Genomic DNA, 21,021 nt, shown 5'->3' with positions numbered 1-21,021 from the left:
AAAGACTCCCCCTGTCAGAGAGGGTGCACAGGGAAGGCAGTAGTTTCAGCACAGTAAGAGGCTTTGATGGGGAGTTGTGGAGTTTGATTTCTGGTCTCCACTTCCACAGCTGTAGGCACGTGTGTGGAATTAGATGTGCCTATTTTGTGGTTAATATTTTGGGGTGATCCAGCTTAGGAATCTTCTAGGAAAGTATTTACTTTGGGGAGGAGACATCTTACCTGTAGATCTCTCCCTGGTGCTGTCTTCTGCTCCCACCTGGCAGAGTTACTAGGGTTGGAGAGGTGTTTGTTTCATACTTGTAGCAGCAACCTATGTAATTGATAGTGAATTTGGTGGAATAATGTATTAGATATTCTGTGGAGGTGACGTTTCAGTGTCAGCAGAGGAGGGCAATTACATGCTTCTCAGTTACCATCATACTTCTTGATGGAAAAAAACCCACTGTAATTTGAGTAAATGAAGGTAAAAATCATTGCAGTTGTCATTTGTGCCTATCTAAACTTGGAGAGAAAGTAGGTCTGTGACATTTTCTGAGAATGTATGGATTTACTTGCCCTTGTGGCACAGCTGTATCTTTCAGTATTGAGACAATTGAAAAGTGCAACATGACAGTGACTTTTACCTTGTATTATTACACTACATCTCAACATGAGAATGTGAAGAACCATGCATTTTCCTCCTGACACCCATTAATCTAATGTTTTATTTGATGCCAAATGACTTACACAAAATGACTTAATTTGGAAAAATGTTGAGTTCTGTTTATGCTGGAGCAAAATTTTCAAGTAGTGCTTAAAAGAAATTTTCTACATCTGGGTAGGATTATATCCTTTGAAGAGTGTGTGTGATAAAGCCTATTTTCCCTTTTTCTTGAAGTTACCTGATGTTATAATTTTGAGTATAGAGAATGTGAGGAAAACTTAGTCCTTCAGAAATTCATCTCGAGTATCTGAGAAAAGATTTCTTTTGATCTAGAGACTCAAATAATGAGATAAATCTGTTATGAGAAAAAACAAGTAAGAGCAAGAGACTGGTGGAGTTAGTTATACAGACTACTGTGGTTACATACCTTGCTTTCAAGATTCTTACAGTTAGGATACATATCATAATATTAGAGGCAAAAACTTGAAAGTCCTGAATTTAGGAGTAGCTAATAAACAAAGCAAACATAAACACACCCTTCCTTTCCCTGCCAAAAAGCCCCAACAGCAAACAACAAACAAAACTTCTTCTTACTTCTAGGGTTAGAGTCAAGCTTGATGCTCTAAGGAAATTAACACCAAAAGAAATCCCTCTAACATATGAAAATCAGGTGGGGATAGGGCAGAGTGACACTGGTGATGCCATTACAGCATTCTTGGTACTTTAGGATTCTGGTAATGAAAATGATGCTTTTTACTCCACCTGCTCTCAGCGGTAGTTGTCTAAGAGCTCAATGACTGTCACCTGAAATCAAGGCATCTGTATTTTTTTCCCTTATTAATTTTGTTCATTTCTAAGTGGGGAAAGAAAAGTCTTAGTTTCAGTCCTACAAAACAGGATTAAAGTAATTTGCAATATTTTATTAGGAACAACCTTGTTTTGCTGTGTGTTAGAGACTGGCACTAGCTTGCACTGTAATCCTGCTTCTTGTCCCTTCCCAGTACATGGAGAGTGTGGATGTATGGACCACCAAATACATCTAAAGTTTAAAAATTCTTTCCCACTTACTGGGTCCCATTTACCACGCCTTCAAAAAAGGGAAGACTTCATCATAGTGGATAAAGTCATTATTCAGTGTTAAAACTGAATCTTGTTTTTTATGGAGCTATTGTTCTTTGTCTTGCTTCCCCACTCCCCCCCCTCTCCACCAAAAAAAGAAGTTTCTGCATATGCAAGTTCCAACAGGAAACCAAAACTAAGCCTTTTCACTTAAGCATGGGATCAGTTGAAGTTTAATTTCCCCTGTAAATGTGATATGGCAATGAAAAACCCTTGCCGCAAAAATTGTAGATGTCTGGAAAACATACTTCGCAGAAATAGCTCAAGGTCTTGACCTCTTTGGTTACAAAAGGCAAACTGCTTTAACTTGTGTTATATTTAGTGAATGAGTGGTAAAATTGCCATTGTATGAGAAGGTGGAAAGATCAAACTTGAGTTATTTTCCTTGTGAAGCTGACTTTGCTTTTAAGATGAATAAATGGTATCAGTTTTCAAATGCTTATTTCAATACATCTGATTCCCAGTGAAAAAGTATTTTGTTGCAGAACAAGAGGTTTTGATATATTTTTTCCCATGCCATTAGTAATAATAACTGAGATGGAGTGTTTCTGTTTGCTGACCAATTGAGTTGCAGTAAACCATGTAATTCCCAGGGTTCTGCAGAGTATGGGACCTGTTACAACAGCAGCCCTGCGGTATCACTGTAGAGGATGCCTCCAGGCCAATTCCTCTTCTGCTGCCTGTGGTCTTACTGGCTTCCACCCTGAGCACAGCTGTCACACCACTGCCCTATGCATGAGATCAGCTCACTCAATTCTGAGTTGGGTCAAAACCTTCCAAGTAAGAATAATGTAATGCCTGTGGTTGAGGGAGCAGGGCAGGAAGGCTCTTTCAGTAGGAGGATGTTAAGGGTAGTATTAAACCACACCATTGGTCCCACCACCTGTATCTTGCACCTGTGTAAAATTCTGTCCTTTAGCCCAGGATTTAGCATTTTTTTTCTGCAACTAGGTGTTTGGTCTGGTTTGTTAAAATGGGAAATACTTCTATGAGAAGCAGAATGACAATAGATAGAAATCATGGAACACTGGTAGTGCTCGTGTGCTGGTCTTACCAGGTGTTGAGTTTCCCTTCCAAAGGAGCTGCCCAGTGCTTGTGTTTCTTCTGACCAGCCTGGATTGAAAAAAATATGAAGGGCTTCAGGACTGGGCCCTCAAAGAGTTAAATACACAGAAGTATTAATCAGTGAATATTTAGGTCATGGAGGACTGAGACTGGAGAAAGACAGAACATTACTGACAGCTGGGGGTTTATGTTGGCAATGGACTGGGGAATATCTTCTGTTAGTAGTAGCAACAGACTTTGTTAATTGTAGTTTCTGTTATGTTTATATTCTTAGTTGCATGGCTGTTGCTTTGCAAGAGGTGAGATGTTGAATAAATCTTCAAATGGGCTTTCTAGAACCATTACTTTTGTCTTTCGTCATGTCCTGCAGCACTAGTTGGAGCTAACTTCCTAATAATCACGGACATTTTGAAGATTACCTTTAATCTTAAGGTAATTTGTAGTATTTTTTGAGAAAATGGTTAAGAAATTAAATGTCTTACTGACTTTTTACAGGGCTCTTGCTGTCATTTTATTGCAAAAGCTCCATACCTTCTAGGTGATTTCTCATGGGCAGCTCCTAGCAATACTGACTCCTTCTTCACAGCACAGCCAACAAACTAACTTCTCAACCAGCCAACCTACTCTTTTACAATACCCATCCTAATTGCTGTGTGTATATATATGTATATATATATATTAGGTGTGGCCTATTAAGGACAGGCCTGTTCCTAATTCAGCTGTAACTCCTTAGGTGTGAGATTACCTTCATCACTATCTCTATTCTCCTGCATTCCATCCATCCACAATTCCCCCTTTTCTTTTAATTACAAAGTTGCAGTATCTCTTGAAAGATGCATTCAAGTAAATTGGCATTATAACACATTCACATATCTCACTTAGGACTAACAGTTATATGAATGCTCAGGCAACATGTCACAGTAAGAACATAGGTTTCAAAGTTCTGTTTTGGTTCTGCTTTTCACAGTCTAATATATCAACTTAAGGCTTTTTATAAACTAATGTTGTGTTTACTATATTTTGCAAGGCCCTTGGAAAAGATAGTGAACCCAGTACAATCATCTTGTGTAATTTCCATTTAACTTTAGAATGTGTCCATGCACTGACCTTAATTCATTACCCAAACTTACATTACTTATCATCAGAAACCCTTATACTTCTAGAATATTTACAATATCAATAGCTGTACAACTTTATAAGGCAACTCACAAGAATAAGGTAAAGGCTATATATTAGGGTAGCAACAAATCAACAATTACATAATTTTATCAATAGCTATAGTACTTTGAGCAACATTGATACAGTATTTGTCGAGTGTACTTATTCTTATGGAATATAAACTTTTACACTTGTGCCTAATCAAAGATTAATAGTTGCAATTCACAAACAAAATGTACACATTTTATCCACCAACAAATATACCATACTAAATAATAGAGCTACTCTTTCCCCAGCTCCCACTGCTGCTTTAATAATTCTCTTCTTCCTTTTTGTTGTATTAGTTGACTGCTGCAAGCCTCTCTTGTCCTGCTCTGTTTTCCATTCCTTTAAAGTCTTATAAAGTGATTTCCAGGTGGCAGTCAAAACTGCAGCTGCCTTGCCCCCTTTTTGATACCATATCTCACAGTCTTTCCTCAACTTCTTTCCATGGATGTAAAACAATCTGTTCTTCACTTGATATATTATTTCCCATTGTATCCCCAGCAGCTAATCTGTATCTCAGGTGTCAAAATCAGTCAGGTCCAGACCAGGCAGCTTCCCCGTGCTGCTCTCAGTGCTACGCTGGGCTCCATCTCCGGCTGCACCTCGTCCTACAGCCCAATTCCGAATCACATCAGGTTACAGTGGAGATGGCCACTGTACAATTTTAGAGGGCTCCTCTTACATGTTGTCCATGCAGCTCTGACTCTGCCTCTCAGAGTTCCACATTGTTTTTTATCCCAGAGCTAGGCCTCTCTTACACTGCTTGTGCAGCAGTGACTTAGCAAGCTTCTCAGGAGGCTTCTCTTCACGCATTGTCTTGTCTCTCCACAACACTGTTCAATTGCTTAATGCTGTCTCGATGTTGCTTCTCCAAGTCTTCCTTGCCATCAAGCTTCACCTACTCTTCTTAAGCACCTGTTTTAAATGCTGCAACTTCTCTTCTAATTCCTTAATCTTTTTGTTCTGTTCAGTGTTAATATATTCCCTCTCCTTCTATTTGGGTCTTAAATTCTTAAGAATGGTAGAATTCTGCAGCTACTCTTTGGAAAGCTTTTTCCCTGCCTCCATTAATCCTTTGATTTGCTCATCCCTTTCTTTTAAAAATTCAGCAGTTTCATTGATATTAAGCCTAGTAGCCAATTTCTCTTTAACAGTCTTTACTTCCTTTTTAGCTGCATCTCTTTTTTGCAGGCTAGTTGGAGATTCTTCTCAGCATCTGTAATTCTAAACAGTTCATCTTTGAAGTTATCACAAGCTTCTCCCAAGCAGGTCCTTTTTCTTTAGGGGTGGTGTTTCATACATTGTCCAGATTTCTAGGCTCTCAGGTCTGCTTGTATTTCTTTCAAACTCTCAGGTCTGCCTGGCTATAGCTCATCCAGCTCTTGGTCCTCCTGACGCAGGCCCCAGGCTCCTAATCTGCCTGGCTCCACTGACTCGCTGCCCTTAAGTCTGCGGTCATCTTCCTGAGTCACCTCAGGATCACATTGCTTAATATTTAAGCCCTTTTTCCCAAACCACCACAGGATCATGTTTTTACTGTTCTCTCTGCAGTTCTCTACCCAAACCACCACGGAATCTCCAATTGTTGTCATTTTATTGCAAAAGCTCCGTACCTTCTAGGTGATTTCTCATGGGTAGCCCCTCACAAGACTGACTCCTTCTTCACAGCACAGCAAACAAACTCCATCTAACTTCTCAACTAGCCCATCTACTCTTTTACAATACCCATCCTAACTGGACCTAGCTGTGGCCTATTAAGGGCAGACCTGTTCCTAATTCAGCTGTAACTCCTTAGGGGTGAGATTACCTCCATCACTATATCTATTCTCCTGCATTCCATCCATCCATAGGCTCTGACCCATAAATCACTTCTCAGTGAAGTGATTTATGGGTTAGAGTGATTGCATAGTTCCAATTTTAAAAGTGTGGTACACAGGCTTTGCCCTGTCCTGGAAGGCTTTGGCTCCCAAGAGCAGGGCTTTTTAGTCTTATCTGACTGTAAAATATCATTGAACATCCACAGTGTGATCTACATAAGAATGGTAACAATGAGCTTACACTGTGTGTATGTCCCTGGGGAGAGAGGCAACTCCTGCCTGCTGTCCCTGATGCCCAGATGGTGGTGACTCTTAAAAGGCTTGTTTGCATCCTCTTTGAACACCAAAACTGCTTGAAGCCTTTGCCACTTTCAGGTGATTAAACAATCAAATTTAACAATTAGTTTGTTTAATTTTTTTTTCAAATGTCAAAACCCAGTAGTTTTAATTTAACATTATCATGTGTATTTCCAATAGATTGCTGAGTGGATTGGAATTTTATGCTGTTAAATATTATTACAATTTAGCTTCTTTAGTTAAAGAAGCCAATATATTGTTATGGCTTTTATATAACTTTTATATTTTTAATTCTGAAAATGTTTTGAAATAAAGCATATCTTACTGTACAGAAGAAGGAGGAACCCTAGTGTATAATATAGTTTAGAATGTGTGATAAATTGAATTTTACTTGATATGAAGAAATTTGTATATAGAATGAATTCCTTCATGGAACTGTAATCTAGCTGTTGTAATTCCATCATCAAATGAGGTCACTAAGCTGAAGTATTTGGAGAACATCCCTGGTTGGGTCACTTATTCTGAAAACTGCCTGTTCTTTGGGCATGCTATGCACACTGGCATTCAGATGTTATTTAATGTTTTTAAATGACAGGTACAGACTTGCTACAACAAGTATTGGGCAGCTGCTTGTATTAAATGCAAAAAGAACTGGAGATTGATGTACTTATGTTTGTTACACTAAGCCAGTCACACATTCGTGTTATAAATGTATCTCCTTGCAGAAGGTTAGTAGAAGATGAATGTAGTAGTCCTCAGTAGAATGCATCTTGTGCTCTATGCCTTTCTGAACATATGTCTGTGGCAGGGGATGTTGCTTTTTGTGCATCTGAGAATTTCAAACTGGCTGCTCTGAGGAGAGGAAGAGGGATCTGTTCAGCCCAAGAATGTTTTTTGTAGATATTGGGTTGGGAATGCTGTAGGAGCTGCATTCAAGTATCTGGGCAGGAAGAGAAGGTGCACCATGGTGAGAAGGAAGAAACACTCTTGGATCTGTGACCAGAAAATTGGAGAGATTACCTTGGATTTTCAACTTGTTTCTAGTTTTATTTTGTTTGTTTTTTCACAAGGCCAGATTGGATGGGGCTCTGACCAACGTAGTCTAGTGGAAGATGTCCGTGCCCGTGGCAGATGTTGGAACAAGATAATCTTCAAGGTCCCCTCCAGCCTAAACCATGTGATTATGTAACTCTGCAGGGAGCAAAATATCCGATTCTTCCTGACCATTAGTGCAAATGGGCTTTTCAGTTAAAAAACATCTTGAAGCAATTATTTTGCTTGACAGTCTGATTTTTCCTTTACCGCAGTACATCACAGAAGCTGATCAAAGTGTTCTATTCTGAGAACACAGCTTTAGCCAGTGGACACTGGAGCTCAGAGCTGGTCCCTCTGAGTGTGTCTCTATGGAGTGTTTGCAGGAAGCTGAGAGGTGAGGCAGGAACACAGAAGAGGAACGGTCCCACAGCACAGTGATGTGGCATGGAGTGAGGGTGGGGGAACAACAGGTCTGTGTGCTGGTCTGTGCACGACAGGATGTGCACAGCAGGCTGTGCACTTGGCCTAACTTAGAAATTGCCAGAGCTGCAGCAGTCCTGTTTGGCTTCTCTGAGGAGAGCTGTCCTTTCTGAGCAGCGCAGGTGGGGAGACATGGCTGGTGCAGACTTTGCATATATTTCTGAATGCCAGGTTTGAATATGGAGGGATGACACGTGAGCTCCAAGCGTCTCTGAATTAGTCTCAGTTTATTTGTGAGCTAGGATAACATGGCTTAAGGTGCCTTTGGAGCAGTAACTTTGTGTGGTGACAACCATCACAGTGTTTTGAGGGGTCTGCCCATCATATGCAGAAGCTGACCCAAGTGCCACAGGGGACTGTGCCCACAGTGTCATGATCAATGACAGTTAATGAGTTGGTGTGTATCAATCATTCCCAGAGTGGAGGAGGGTGGCCAGGGCATCATCAGACCTTATTGCTATTCGTGTATGCATGTGTTTGGTAGTTTTTGTTTTTCCTTTTTGAAAGGGCTATGGAGGGCTCAGTGGTGTTTGCTGACACCAACATGCTGTAAAAGGAAGCAGGAAGTGTCCTAGGCAATTTGGAGATGTATTAATGTTACTGTTTTGTTCTTTGTTGATGGGTGCCAACTCAGATCCCCACGTTACATATAAAGATATTGCACTGAAAGGTGTCTTGTTCCTCTCCTTTTGAAGTCGGCAGCAGTTAAAGCTCTCTGGGGCCAATATGCCATAAGAGATCTGAAAAAACTCCAACCAAACAAAAATTATTTATCTACAACCCATTCTAAGCAACTGATAGGATTATGACGTTATTACTAAATTACACTTTCACTGTAATTATTATAAGAACTCAAGATTGTAAATTCATTACAAGAGTCATTTATTATCTGAAATAATCTTGTAATGATCTTTTCTTTTATTGTTTTTTGTTCTACAGTGAAAATTCTTTGCACTTTTCTTAATAGCATCTAAATTTCTGTAATTACTTTTATTTTTACATCCCTCCACTCATCCTTTCTTAAATGCAGCTTTGCCAACAAACATACATTGGATGCATGGAGATTTCTCTAATAATGAAAGAATAATATGGAATAATGTTGCAGAAATTATGTAGAAACCAGTAATTATTGAAAGAGTGACTGTCATGCAGTATGTGCTGTTTTATGCAACATAGTTTTAAACACAAATATTCAGCCATCCTGTGCAAGTGACATAGTTTATAATTATCTATGTTAGCTATACATATATATTTGAAAATGCTAGTTTTCTGTTACATTTTATCTAATGATAGACCACACTCTAAGTTAACTTCAGAATTGAAAGCTATCACCTAAACAAGACAGAATGTTTTGTATTTTCACAATAATAATTTGAATGCACATTTTGGGTTAATGATCTGATTCTGAAATTGTTGCCTGTTCCTGTCCAGCTTGAGCTTCCAATTTCTTTTTAAAAAATATTTTAAAATAATTTCTGGCACAATTGTAATTCAATTTTGAGATGACATGTGTTGTTTTTCCTTTAGAATGAAGATTTAGCAGTAATTCACTAGGATTTTATTTTTTGTGATTTATAACTGATGTCCCAAATGATAACTTGGGTTCTTGAAACATGTCTTTGGTTTTCACGTTGTAGTGGCTATGGATTGGATGAGAGTGCAATTGTAGATAACTGGAGAGGTGGAATAGTTGCTATAGATACAATTAATTAACTGAAGTTTTGTTGGAAAAACTAATACCAATTCCTTTTACTCCAGTTTTTCTCTGTACTCTATATTACAGGCCTTTGATCTGGTGTTACTTTTTTTGGAGCTTGTCAGGCTGAAAAAAGGATACTTTATCCTGTCCTGTGACTGGGATCTAAAATACTAGAGCTGGTTCAGTGGTTTTCAGTCTCTTCCACTTTATTTATCTGTGCATTGTTCGCATGGACACCTTTAACCTTTCCCATGTTCTTTTTCTTGCTCTCGCTTTCGATCTTAGAGACTGTGGATCACAGAGTGAGAGGAAGCACTGATCTAAGCTAAGGAGATGGTCATGCAAGTGAAAGGATGCTCTTTGCTCTTGGTTCCTCCATCTGCAATGTACAGAATGTGTTTGCGTGTCCCCTCAGAGCTGGAAGAGACGTGGAGCTTGACCTCAGGAGCAGCTCTGGGATGACCTGGGTGTGTAGGTCTCTGGAGGAGCAGGGTGCAGAGCCCAAGGCTGCAGAGAAGGGTAAAGACTGTGTTCTCTAGTCAGCTGAGAAGCCAGTGCAGTGTAGTGTGGACCTTTGGTCAATATCATCGGCTGCTCTAAGTCTCCAAAAAGTAGAGACTCACAGTGGCTAGACCCCTCCAAGGCTCTTCTTGCACTGGATTTGCAGTCATTGTGTGGGATTGCTTTGTTGGAAGTATAGATATGAGAAAGCGGCATGGGACTAGGGATGCCTTTGCTGTTAGCCTCTCAGTGCTGTCCAGGCTCTTAAAGTCTCTTCCAAACTGCAGCTGTGCTTTTGTGAGCCCACATGGCACTCAATCATCCAGTCTGCAGCAGAGGCACCACAGTGACGTCTTTGCTTCTCGTTGCTGCCCATGTTCACATCATCAGTCAGAAATGTTTTTTTCTGTGTCCTTTTCTCAATAAAGGACTTATTTTTTGAGACCATTATTTATTGATAATTTACATTGTTATTTTGTTATATTTGTTTTAGAAGGGACAAAAACATTATTATACCTGTCATATTGTAATATGTGTGATTGACCTAGTCAAACCAGGTCCTTAGCAGCCTGTTCTGAGTGGCCCTGCTTTGAGCAGACGGGATGGACTGGGTGATCTCCACAAGTCCCTTCCAACCTCAAAGAATCTGTGGCTTGGCCATTTTCTGTCAAAGCTCTCAGCTTCAAGTAGGGTGTTACTGAGAGCTGAAATATGTCTTCTTTTAGTGATTATTGTGAAATTGTTCTGGATTTTGAAATATGCAGCTCTGCTGTCAAAATAGTGTAAAAATACTCCCTATGTTTCAATAATGAAGTTGTATTTTCTTAATTTCTGCAGTGTGGAGTGACAGCACTTTGTGATCACACAGAAAAGCTAGTCCTGCCCTGCAATGCTCACTTCCGTAGCAAAGAATCTGAGCTCAGTTTAGAGATACTTTTCATTTACCTGCTTTTATTTAGTACCTAAATAAACTTTTAAATCAGCAAAGGCTAATTATTGGTTTACTAAAACTAATGAAACAATTCAGGATTATAAAGAGAAAGCCAGTTGGTTGGGACACTGTTGGAGATTAATTATATTGTCATTAAATCTTAAGTGGAGGGTAATTTTTACTCATCTTGCTGGTTAAATAAGATCTTACACATTGTAATGTGTAGCACTAAGAAGATGCACAAGCACATCAATTGAGCAGAGAGATATCCTTGCATGCTACTTTTGTCATTAGGAATAATAATTTAATAAGCTTTTAGTAAGAGAAGAAATAAAGCACATGAAGAACTTTTGACATGGTTTTGAATGAAGGCTGGAATTTGTTCATAGGACTCAACTGGACTGTTTTTCATAATTTTGTCTTTTAAATCACTGGAAGGTGGGCAGTGTAATGATTTTCTCTATTTGGAGAATAGAAAAACTCTTCCCTTAACTCACCAGTTCTGGGAATTGGAGATCTGCCATCTTTCTCTTTGTTCTTGGGAGAGAATCCCAAAGACAGTAAATCACACAGCTGCAGGTAACCTGAAAGGAACAAATTGAGATGGCTTTGGCTGCAGTAATTTGTTTGTAGACTAAATCTCGTTAGAATTTCACAGTAATGGATCACTCTGGTATTACAATTCCTGTGTTAAAGTAGTACAGATGTGAAGTTGCAGGTATATTATTAGGCTGAAATAGTTCATTGATTTGCAAAATCAGTGTAATTATTAATTGGGACTCTTTCATCATAATGAAAAACCTTTTACTTCAGGGGAAAAAGAAAAAAGTAAACTCTGCTCATCTAAGAGGAAAGCCTCAGGAATGCTGAATAAAGATTCTGCCTGCATCCCTATATCAGGATCTGGTATGTGCATTTTAAAGGAGGGTCATCCAGTGTGGTCATCTTAGAGGTGGTATAGACATCTGATATCAGTGAGGGCTCTGAGGCTGTCAGGCAAAATGATAGCTTCATCTTTGAAAACCTGTGGTGAAAATGCATTTACACACTGCACCTCATGCTCAGCTGCCTGTGGCTGATCTCTGAGGACACTGTAGAGAGATCAGTTTGGTATGGGGTGTTCCCTTCTGGGAGACCAGGAGCTGTCCGTGGGTAAGCATCCCTGTGTCACAGAGGAAGCAGCCAGACTAAATCTGGAGACCAGAGCTAAACCAAGTTAATTACCAGAAACATGAGATGCAAAGCAAGTTTGAATGGGGAAGAAGCAGGAGGAGGAAAAGATATGTTGAAGTGCTGCTGCTGTGCTGAAAGACCCCCACAGTGGTGGTGTGTGGGACTTGTCCTGTAAGTCAGAGAAATGCCCTTGCTTATGCTCACCTGGCTAGAATGAGATCAATGAGGGTAAAATTATGGTGAGAAATACTTCGCTGTAACTAAAACTTCCTTAGAGAGAGTTCTAGCCTCTTTCAAGTGCTTACTTTATTTTTTACCCTGTGCATGTTATCTGCGCAATATTTAATCCTGAACTCAGGAGAAAATTAAAGAAAGGCCCATTATCTTCCATCTTCAATGAGTCCTTTTACAAAAGAGAAAATCAAAGCAAAACACGGTCTTATGAATTAATGAATTCTGGGTTTCATGTTAGTTAATAATGAAATATATGAATGAAAACCAATTCCCCTTTCCCCTTCTAAATTAGGCACATGCAACAACTTAAGATGGACTTTTGATATCTGGACCTTGGCATCTGCACCTTGGCCAATGCAGGAATTGAGTTTTGAAATCTACTGCTGAAGTTATACAAGTTGCTTTGCATTTCATCACACAAAAGTAGGACAAGACTTGTATGCACCAAAGAAATTAGTCTGGCTGCTCATCCCTTCTTGCCTCCATTTCTCTAGTAGAGGAACAGCGTTTGACAGTCCCATGTGAAGGCTGAATCTGCTGACGTGTGCAGGTTCTGGCAGGGCTTTTGTTGCTTTCAGTGTCAGGCTGGCTGACACCTACCCCCGGCTCCTTCTCCTTTTCTTTGTCACTCTTTATGCCTCAGTCTTTTTATGTTATGTAACCTGCTTTTCTTACTAGATGGAAGAGTCTCAGGGGTTTTTCTCTTCTACCTTTGATCTTGTGTCACAGAAAGTAACTGTGGTGATTATTTTAGCCTAATTAAACCGTTTCCCCATTTGAGGGGAAAAATCAGCTAAATGCTTCCTCCAGAAGAATGAGATTTTCACAGCCTCTTTGTTAGATCATAAAAGTTAGTAACTGCCTTTCATTTATGGGGATTTGATGTTCAGTATCCCCTAACATCTATTCTCTGTATTTCAATATGAAGAGGAGGCCAAATGTAAATATTGAGAAGACTATGGCTAAATGCAGGAATTTGCTTACCAATGAATAGTCTCCAGCCCTAGACAGAGATATTAAACATGTTTTTTCAAATTGGAAACCTGTTTCCTGTGTGCTTTGTCTGTTTCCTGTGTGGGAATGTCACTGGAGGTTTGAAATCATAATGCCAAAGTTTCAGGGACCAGATCTGTAAAGATATGCCGAAATTCTGAGGTATGATAGAAATGCTAATGCAAAAGTTAGTGATGGGCATCTGTGTCCAAGTCAACTGAGAGATGAAACCTAAGGCCAAACTGATAGTCTCCAAAGGGATACAAATATAAACAAAATATGAAGGAGTAACTTTGGTACAAGTTTGTCACAGGATAGCATGGAAGAACTTGGGAGTTTCCGCTTAGGTGGGTGTCAGTCTCTTCTCCCAGGTAACAAGTGACAGGACAAGATTAAACAGCCTCAAGTTGTGACAGGGGAGGTTTAGGTTGCATATTAGGGAAAATTTCTTCACTGAAAAAGGAGGTCAAGCCCAGCACAGGCTTCCCAGGACAGTGGTGGAGTGCTCAAAAAGTGGAAGTCTTCAAAAATGTTCAAAAAAATGTGTAGAGGTGACACTTGGGGGACATGGTTTAGTGGTGAACATGCAGATTATGGGGGGGATTGATAGTTTGATGTGGTGCTGTTAGAAATCTTTTCCAATCTTAACCATTCTGTGATCCTGTGATATGGTGGAGAAGCACACAATGTTGATATTGGTTCAGGACATTTACTGTGTAATTCATTATCCCACTCAGCTGCACTGCAGAAACAGATCTAGAAATTACAATATTTGCATTAAACCACATGAACATATATGACTACTTAAAAAAATCTCCCAAGCCCCCACAAAATCCATCAGTCCGTATCTACTCTCCAGCAGAGTTTAAATTATAATCACTTAGAAGTTTATTAGCAAAGGAATTATTACATGTGGAGTTTTTCACTCTTGGGACTTGCATCTGTCTAGTGCTTTGATAATAGTGATGCACAGTGAGGGGCTGCTTCCCCACAGTCCCTCCTTCTCTGCAGTAAATCGTCAGGCTGGACTTGTCCCTGGAGTGCCACCTGGATGAGCCAGGCGCCTTCTTACAGAGAGGCTTCAGTACAACCCTGTCATTTGGGGCTGACTGCTGTGACTGAAGGGAGGCTGGGGCGGAGCAGCAGACTGGATGTCCTCAGTGTCTGTGTGGATGTTCACAGAGGATTCAATTGAAACACAGTTAGTAAAAACACAAGACCTTTTTTTTTTTTTTTTTTTTAACTTTGTACCAATAACCCCAGGAGCTGAGGTAAGCTCTTGCTAACTGCAGTACCACATCCTGTTTCATACAGGAAAGAAAAATATTTTTGTTTCGGGGCTTTGTTGTGCCTGTTGTTCGTCCTGGAGGAGAACATATTCTGTGGTGCTTTTTCTTTCTCATTTTCCTTTTGAGTGAATTTATTCTGTTCTCAGTATGGCTTTTCTGCTTGTTGCTTCCACTCCTCCCCCCTTGGAATCCCTTGGGCTGGAAGCTGGCCCTTCTTCCCATTCAGCTGATGTGGTTTTCCCCTTCACTCATTTTTGGACAGAATTTGCTTGGCAGCCTGCTACAAAATAAAAATAAAATAAGAAATACCACTTTCTTTTTTTACTAGGGAAAGATGACCTTCCATACAGTTAGTGACAGATTCTGATTCTTTTGTTCTGGAAAGAAGTTTAAATTTTTTCTGTGGCAACTTAGCGGGAAGTTGAGTTGATCCTGTATTACATCTCAAGAGACGGTATCATTGCCACTGTGGTAGAAATGATGGGGCATATTTGACTGGCCTTGGAAGGATCCTTGCTTTGTGCTGTCTGTGGGGGATATAATGGCCAGCTGCACTCAGAGCAACATAAAACACCTAAAATTAGAGCCTGCTTGATTTTTTCCTGGCTTTTTTCCTTGCCCCAGTGTAAAATTGTATGTAATGACTTTATAGCAGCAGGATTTCTGAGACGTGCTTGTATTTTTGCCTTTTCTTTACCTTGTCATTTGGTAAGTATGAAGATTTTGTAAGGAATTTGGTTTACACATCTGTGCTAAGTAGTGCTGCAATAAAGAACTAGGTGTGGAACCTTCTCATTTTTGTCACTCAGAAATCTTCTCCTGACCATTGTAATTATATAAATGTAAAGTAAACACTTAAGAATCACTTTTATAGCCAGTTTTCAATAGCAATTTGCCAGCTAACCCATGTCTGAGGGAACGGCCCGAGTGCCTAAGCTGCCCCTGCAATGGGGGGGCCAGGGAGCCTGTATGGACACTGCATTCCTGCTTCGTGTAGAACTAACAGTGGCAGCAGTAGTTCTAGCTGGAGAAATGTGGGTCTGGAGTGTGAAGTTTTTTAATTTACATGCAAGATAGAAAATGAGAACTGTGCTGTAGTACCCTGTCTAGGGAGCATTGAGTGGGACAAGGAGTGTGCTTTATTGTTGTGAGGAAAGGGCTGATGTAGTCTGTTGAAAAGCTAATTCTTCAAATGAAAGTATACCAGATTAAATGAGTAATGAAAATTCTGTAATGGTTTCTTTAAAGCAGTTGTGGAGAAATTCCTTGCTGCAGGATCAAGTGTGAAATATCCCAGAGGCAGAGGAGTGTTGGAAAAGCTTTACACAGGTATCTGGGTTATGTGCTCTAGATAGGGCAATAAGAAAAAGATTGCAATGACAGATACAGAGACTGCACTGAAATGAATGTGTAAAAGAGGTTTTTATTCTTTGTATGTAAAAATCTGTTCAAGAAGAACAGAAGTTAGAGCTGAAAACTCCTCAGGAATATGCCTGCTGTGATTCAGATGATGAGAGATGTAAGGTGCGTGCCAGCACTGGTAAAGCACAGCCTTTCTTTGGATTAGCTTGCAGGAATGTACCATAGGAGAATCTAATGAGAATAAAGGTGGTGTATTTTAATCCAGGTTTATGGAAGATACAATGACAATGATGTTCAGTAGTGACACTCGAGATGCTATGAAACATTTGGTAAAGAAAGCATCCTCACCTAAGGCAGTTAAAATTAGTCAGAACAGGATAAAAGTCCACCAAATCCCAAATTTCCAAATACTAGTGTTATAGGTCTAGGGGTACTATTGGTCCTTCTTGTGCTTTACATGCACAAATTTGTTAATTTCAGCAATGTGATTCTTTCATTAAAAATTTTTTTGTATCTGTTTTTCTGCAGTGGTGTGAGATGAACTGAATAGACCAAATTTCTGGCAGCCCTGCTCAGACTGAGCAATTTGTCAGGGTTGGTCAGGTTTGTGTTTTTTTGTAAGAACTCAAAGCAGCAGGCCTTCTGTGGCTCTTCAGAGATGGAGTCTGCCCTGCAATGCAGCATTCATTCAAAAATTTTAGATTTTGCTTCATCCTTTATAATTTCCCATGGAGATTCTGATGGGAGAGCAGGATAGGGGAAGAAGAAGCTTTGAACATTTTCAAGACATTTGACATAAATCTTTTAGCAAGCTCCATCTCATGCTGGTAGAATTGCATTTATTGCCACTTTTTGTGGTCCCTCATTTCCCTTCTCAGACTGTGAAGCAGACTGAGAGTTTGCATGCTGAGAACTGTGTTTTTGTTGGTTTCCATGACATGTTACTGTTGTTACTGACCGTTCTTGCATTAATATAATAACTATTATATAATATTTATATATTATTATAATAATATATAAATATATATAATATTATACTATAATAATAATACTATACTATAATAATTATAATATAATTAATATAAACTATATTTAAGCAAAAAACTTTATAAAAATGTTAAGGAGACCTATAAGAGAGCTGGAGAGGGACTTCTTACAAGGGTATGTAGTGATAGACTAAGAGCTTAGGTTTAGGTTGGATGTTAGGAAGAAATTCTTCTCTGTGAGGTTGGTGAAGTCCTGGCACAGCTTGCCCAGAGAAGCATCGGCTGTTCCATCCCCAGAAGTGTCCAAGACCAGGCTGGATGGGACTCTGAGCAACCTGGTCTAGTGGAAGGGGATTGGAACAAGATGGGTTTTGTTTAAGGTGCCTTCTGCTCCAAACCATTCTGAGAATCTATGATTCCATGATCTAGCTTTCTCTTTTCTATTTCAGAAGAATCAGGCTTCTAAACCATCAACATCCTTTGTATTGCCTTTCAGATGGTTTGAAAGTCAAACCCTGCAGTAATCTCCTGTGACTTGTGCTTAGCACAGCTCCTCCATGGGCATTTGCCACGTTCATATGCTTTGACTCACCAACCGCAGTGGCGGTTGGTCGGAAGTGAGCTGGGGGAGGTCAGTTCCTGTGAACATGGCATTTAACCCATGAAATAAAAGCTGCAGCAGGAGCTGTTCTTCCTTCTTTTTAATTGTCTTACAGCTTCAGCAAGTAAGAAAAAATGTGTGAGTCTCTACTCAAACACAAGTAAGTGATATGCCTCTCTTTTGATGGGGAATTGCAGTCCATGCCATATTCTTGCTTGCTCTGGAACATGTTTGTTTGATTGCATCTGTTTCTGAAAGCTTATGGTGGTAACTTTGCTATCACTCTTTTTGCTGAATGGAATGCCTGAAAAATGTAAGCTAATTGTTGTCAGTGTCACTGAGCTGGGTTCTATAGCAGGGCTGTACAGCGCTAGCACAAACACTGCCTTAAACCCCTGCCGAGGTCTCAGCTTGGCCGTGGGCAGGAGGAAGAGATGAGCTTTAAGTAGGTTTGAGGAAAACACTGCTGATAAAGCAGCATAAGAGGAAGAATGTGTGTGTGAATTTATAAAATAAGGGGCAAAACACCCTACTTTGCAGTACTATAAGTAGCTCATAAGAGGTTTTAGCCTAGACAAAAGGGGTGTCTGGTGGTGCCACACATTTGAAACCAATGAAGGAACCACTAGCTTTTGTTTTCAGTGTAAATATAAGGTGGCTGACAGCAATGAATCCCAAGAGGAAAGAAACAAGAATTGGGGTTTAATTACGTTTGAAATTTCACAAAATTATACCAACAGAATAGTCTTTTTTTTTTTTTTTTTTTTTTTTGGCAGTGGTTGAAAAAGAATGGGGAATGCTTAGGGTAACTGGTACTTTATCCCAAGTCAGCATGGGGTAGCTGGGCTCAGCTTAGGATGTCCAGTTGGGGATCTCCTAGGGATGAGGTGCCTGAGGGCAGGAGAAGCTGTGGCTCTCCTGCTTCAGTGGCTGTGGGGCACTGTGGACGTGTCTAGCATCTACCAGGAACTCGGTGCTTTGCCAGAGCTGAGACTGGTGCTGTGCTTGTGTCATCACAAAACAGAGCACAGGTTAGAGGGGTCTTCTCATATTTTCTAGAGCTATGGTAGGTGCAGAGATTTGTCCACTGAGGAATTGGATCACTGAAGCAGTTTTTAAGAACATACAATATTGCTAGATTGCATTCCAGTCACATGCTGGTGAATACTTGCTGAAATATTTGGGTCTCTTTTCTACATGCTGCCCTTTTAATTTTCCTGAATTCAGGCTTTTCCCTTGTGCACTGTTTTAATTTCTGGCTGTGTTGAGCTGCTGTTCATAAGGAAGAAGTCCTAGTCCTTCTCCTTAAAATCTGGCCTGTGGCAGCACTGCTACTGTCACAGGGAGCTTTTGGTACCCAGAGCCAAGCCATCAGCATAAATTCTGTCAGTGATGATGTGTTTGCAGTAATCTATTAATCTGCTCTAATAATCTTCTCTGTTTTCACCACATTTTTCTGTTAAATGAAATGATATTTGAATAGAACTTAATACTTACAATTTCCTGGTTTTAGCTGGAAGGCTGCTTTAATAGCTGGTCTCAAATCTGCTGAAAAGAAGATATTTGTGGTAGAAATGCTAATGAAGTTTCAACCAGCAGCAACTGGCAGCCATACATGGGGAATTCAGGGATTGTGTATTTGGGTGGCAGAGATCAGTAAGTAGATTTGTGGCATCTGAATCTATTTTTGACAACAAAATCTGCAGTCTGCACAGCTCAGACTCCAAGGGCTTTATTCAAAAGGTCACATTCTGATTTAATACCATTAATATAAATCCAGGAAAATTCAGTTGATGTGAATGGGAGTGCTTTTCATTTCAGGTTTTTGATCTTAATAGGAATCTGGGTGAAAGGAGGTTGCATTTTTGAAGCTAAAGCCATGTTGTTGATGACACCACAGAAAGGCAAAGACTGGTTTTTCACCTTTAGATGAATCCTTTCTATGTGATGTAGGCCACCCTGGTCTCTGGTGAGATTCTGGTAAATTCAGCTAGTCCATTTCTAAACAGTAATAGTGAAAGAATGTTTGTCTTTTTTTTTTTGCCCTTTTTTAGTGCATTCATGTCAAATTTCTAAATTTGATGTGTTTTTCATTTCTGACTACTGCCAGGACCCCATATATTTATATGTTCAAAAGCAGCAACTCTAAACCACATTCCTTTTTCAATTCTTTTTTTAACCTTCTCATGACACACTAGAAAAGCTGATGTGAGGGTTTTATGTAGCCTTGCCACAAGTCCAAAAAACCTCCAAATCAAATACTGCAGGGTCCATGATGGCTTGTTTTCCAAGTCTTCACAGAATTGAATCAAGAATGTAAAAGGAAGGACCAACAATCATATTAATCACTTCTTTCTCTCTGTTGCCACTGGATTGTATCTTAATGGCATTTTCTACACTGGAGCTTTTGCAGGCATGTTAATCTTTTATATAAGGAAGAGTAATAAATAACTTGAGTGATTAAATCTGAAGAAATGGCACATGTACCGTTCCCACCACATGGAACATATGTCTGAATCATCCTAATACAGTTGTATTTTATCAAGTAACAGAACATTATATGCTACAACACTTGTATTTCTGTTTGGAGAAATAATTTTGAAATGGTTTTTAACTTTTTTATTTGCTCTTTTATTTTGGGTGTCTGTGGTAAAGAAGTAAATAAATAATTAAAGACCGTATTGTGGAAATTGTGCCTGTCTTATCAGTCTGGCAGGTTAACAGGATTATTAACGCTGGTATATTGATTGTAATAACTTGTGAGTGAATGGCTCACCCCTCTCCTTTCCCCCTTCCCTTCTTCAGGAACTTGGATGAGTGATATACTCCCAGAAGTAGCACAAATTTTCTTCAGGATCAATAGAACAAATACTAACTGCCACTTCCTTCCCTCCCTCCCTCAGGTTGCCCTTGTTCTCCTTTTCAAATCAAGTGTCACATTGACTCCAGTCCCGTGTTGGAAGCATGTGGGGAACTGCAGCACATCAGCTCAGCACCATGTCTCCATCAGGCTGGAAGGAAGCCCAAAACCAAAACTGGACTGGCCAAAATGCATCCTCTACAGAAACCCCAAGGTAAGTGGCTTTGTGCTTCTAGAAATTGTACAAGTTTCTATTGCACAGGAAGTATAGTATTTTTAAATTATTGTTTCAATTTAAGTCACAGCCAAACAATTACTTTTACATTGTAATGTATAGCTGGTATGATTTTATTAGCTTCATTTTCCAGTGTTAGATAACCACTTAGAAAAGCCTTCAAGAAGAAATTGATTCAGCAATAACCAATTATGTAACTTGTAACTTTATATTTCTTGTCCTGTTGGTATACCTCATGCAGCTGTGAAGTGTAAGTTGAATTTAACAAAACTGTTTATATATTTTTGATAAATTTTTTAGAAGTATTTTAGGTAATAATATCTTATTGTTAAAACCTGGTCTGTTTTCCATTTATTATAAGAACTACGTATGGCAACAGGAAATGCCGAAATGGAACAAATGTATTTTGAAAATATGAAGTAGAAGCTAAACCAATCACCTGTGGGTTGTGGTACTTCCACAGAGCTGCCAGCTAATAGTCAAATAGGTGGCAAAC

At 39.5% G+C, this 21,021-nt stretch overlaps 1 protein-coding gene across 5 annotated transcripts in view; it reads left to right on the top strand.

Annotated features, from left to right (window-relative positions):
* The window catches only part of FGD3 (FYVE, RhoGEF and PH domain containing 3), a 96,357-nt gene that overhangs the window by 31,049 nt on the left and 44,287 nt on the right, over positions 1 to 21,021 (top strand). For 2 of the 5 annotated variants that reach the window (XM_041467229.1, XM_041467234.1), the window contains exon 2: positions 20,334 to 20,504. In XM_041467229.1, coding sequence (XP_041323163.1) covers positions 20,334 to 20,504 — 171 coding nt within the window. Of the gene's footprint in view, positions 1 to 17,482; positions 17,591 to 20,333; positions 20,505 to 21,021 lie in introns of those variants that run through there. The other 3 variants (XM_041467233.1, XM_041467231.1, XM_041467230.1) reach the window with 2 other exon arrangements.

This window comes from Pyrgilauda ruficollis, unplaced genomic scaffold, assembly GCF_017590135.1.
Source record: "Pyrgilauda ruficollis isolate IOZ18807 unplaced genomic scaffold, ASM1759013v1 scaffold203, whole genome shotgun sequence".
In the NCBI taxonomy this organism is placed as follows: Eukaryota; Metazoa; Chordata; class Aves; order Passeriformes; family Passeridae; genus Pyrgilauda; species Pyrgilauda ruficollis.
The sequence above is the reverse complement of the archived record's forward strand: the minus strand, read 5'-3'. Positions and strand labels throughout refer to the sequence as shown.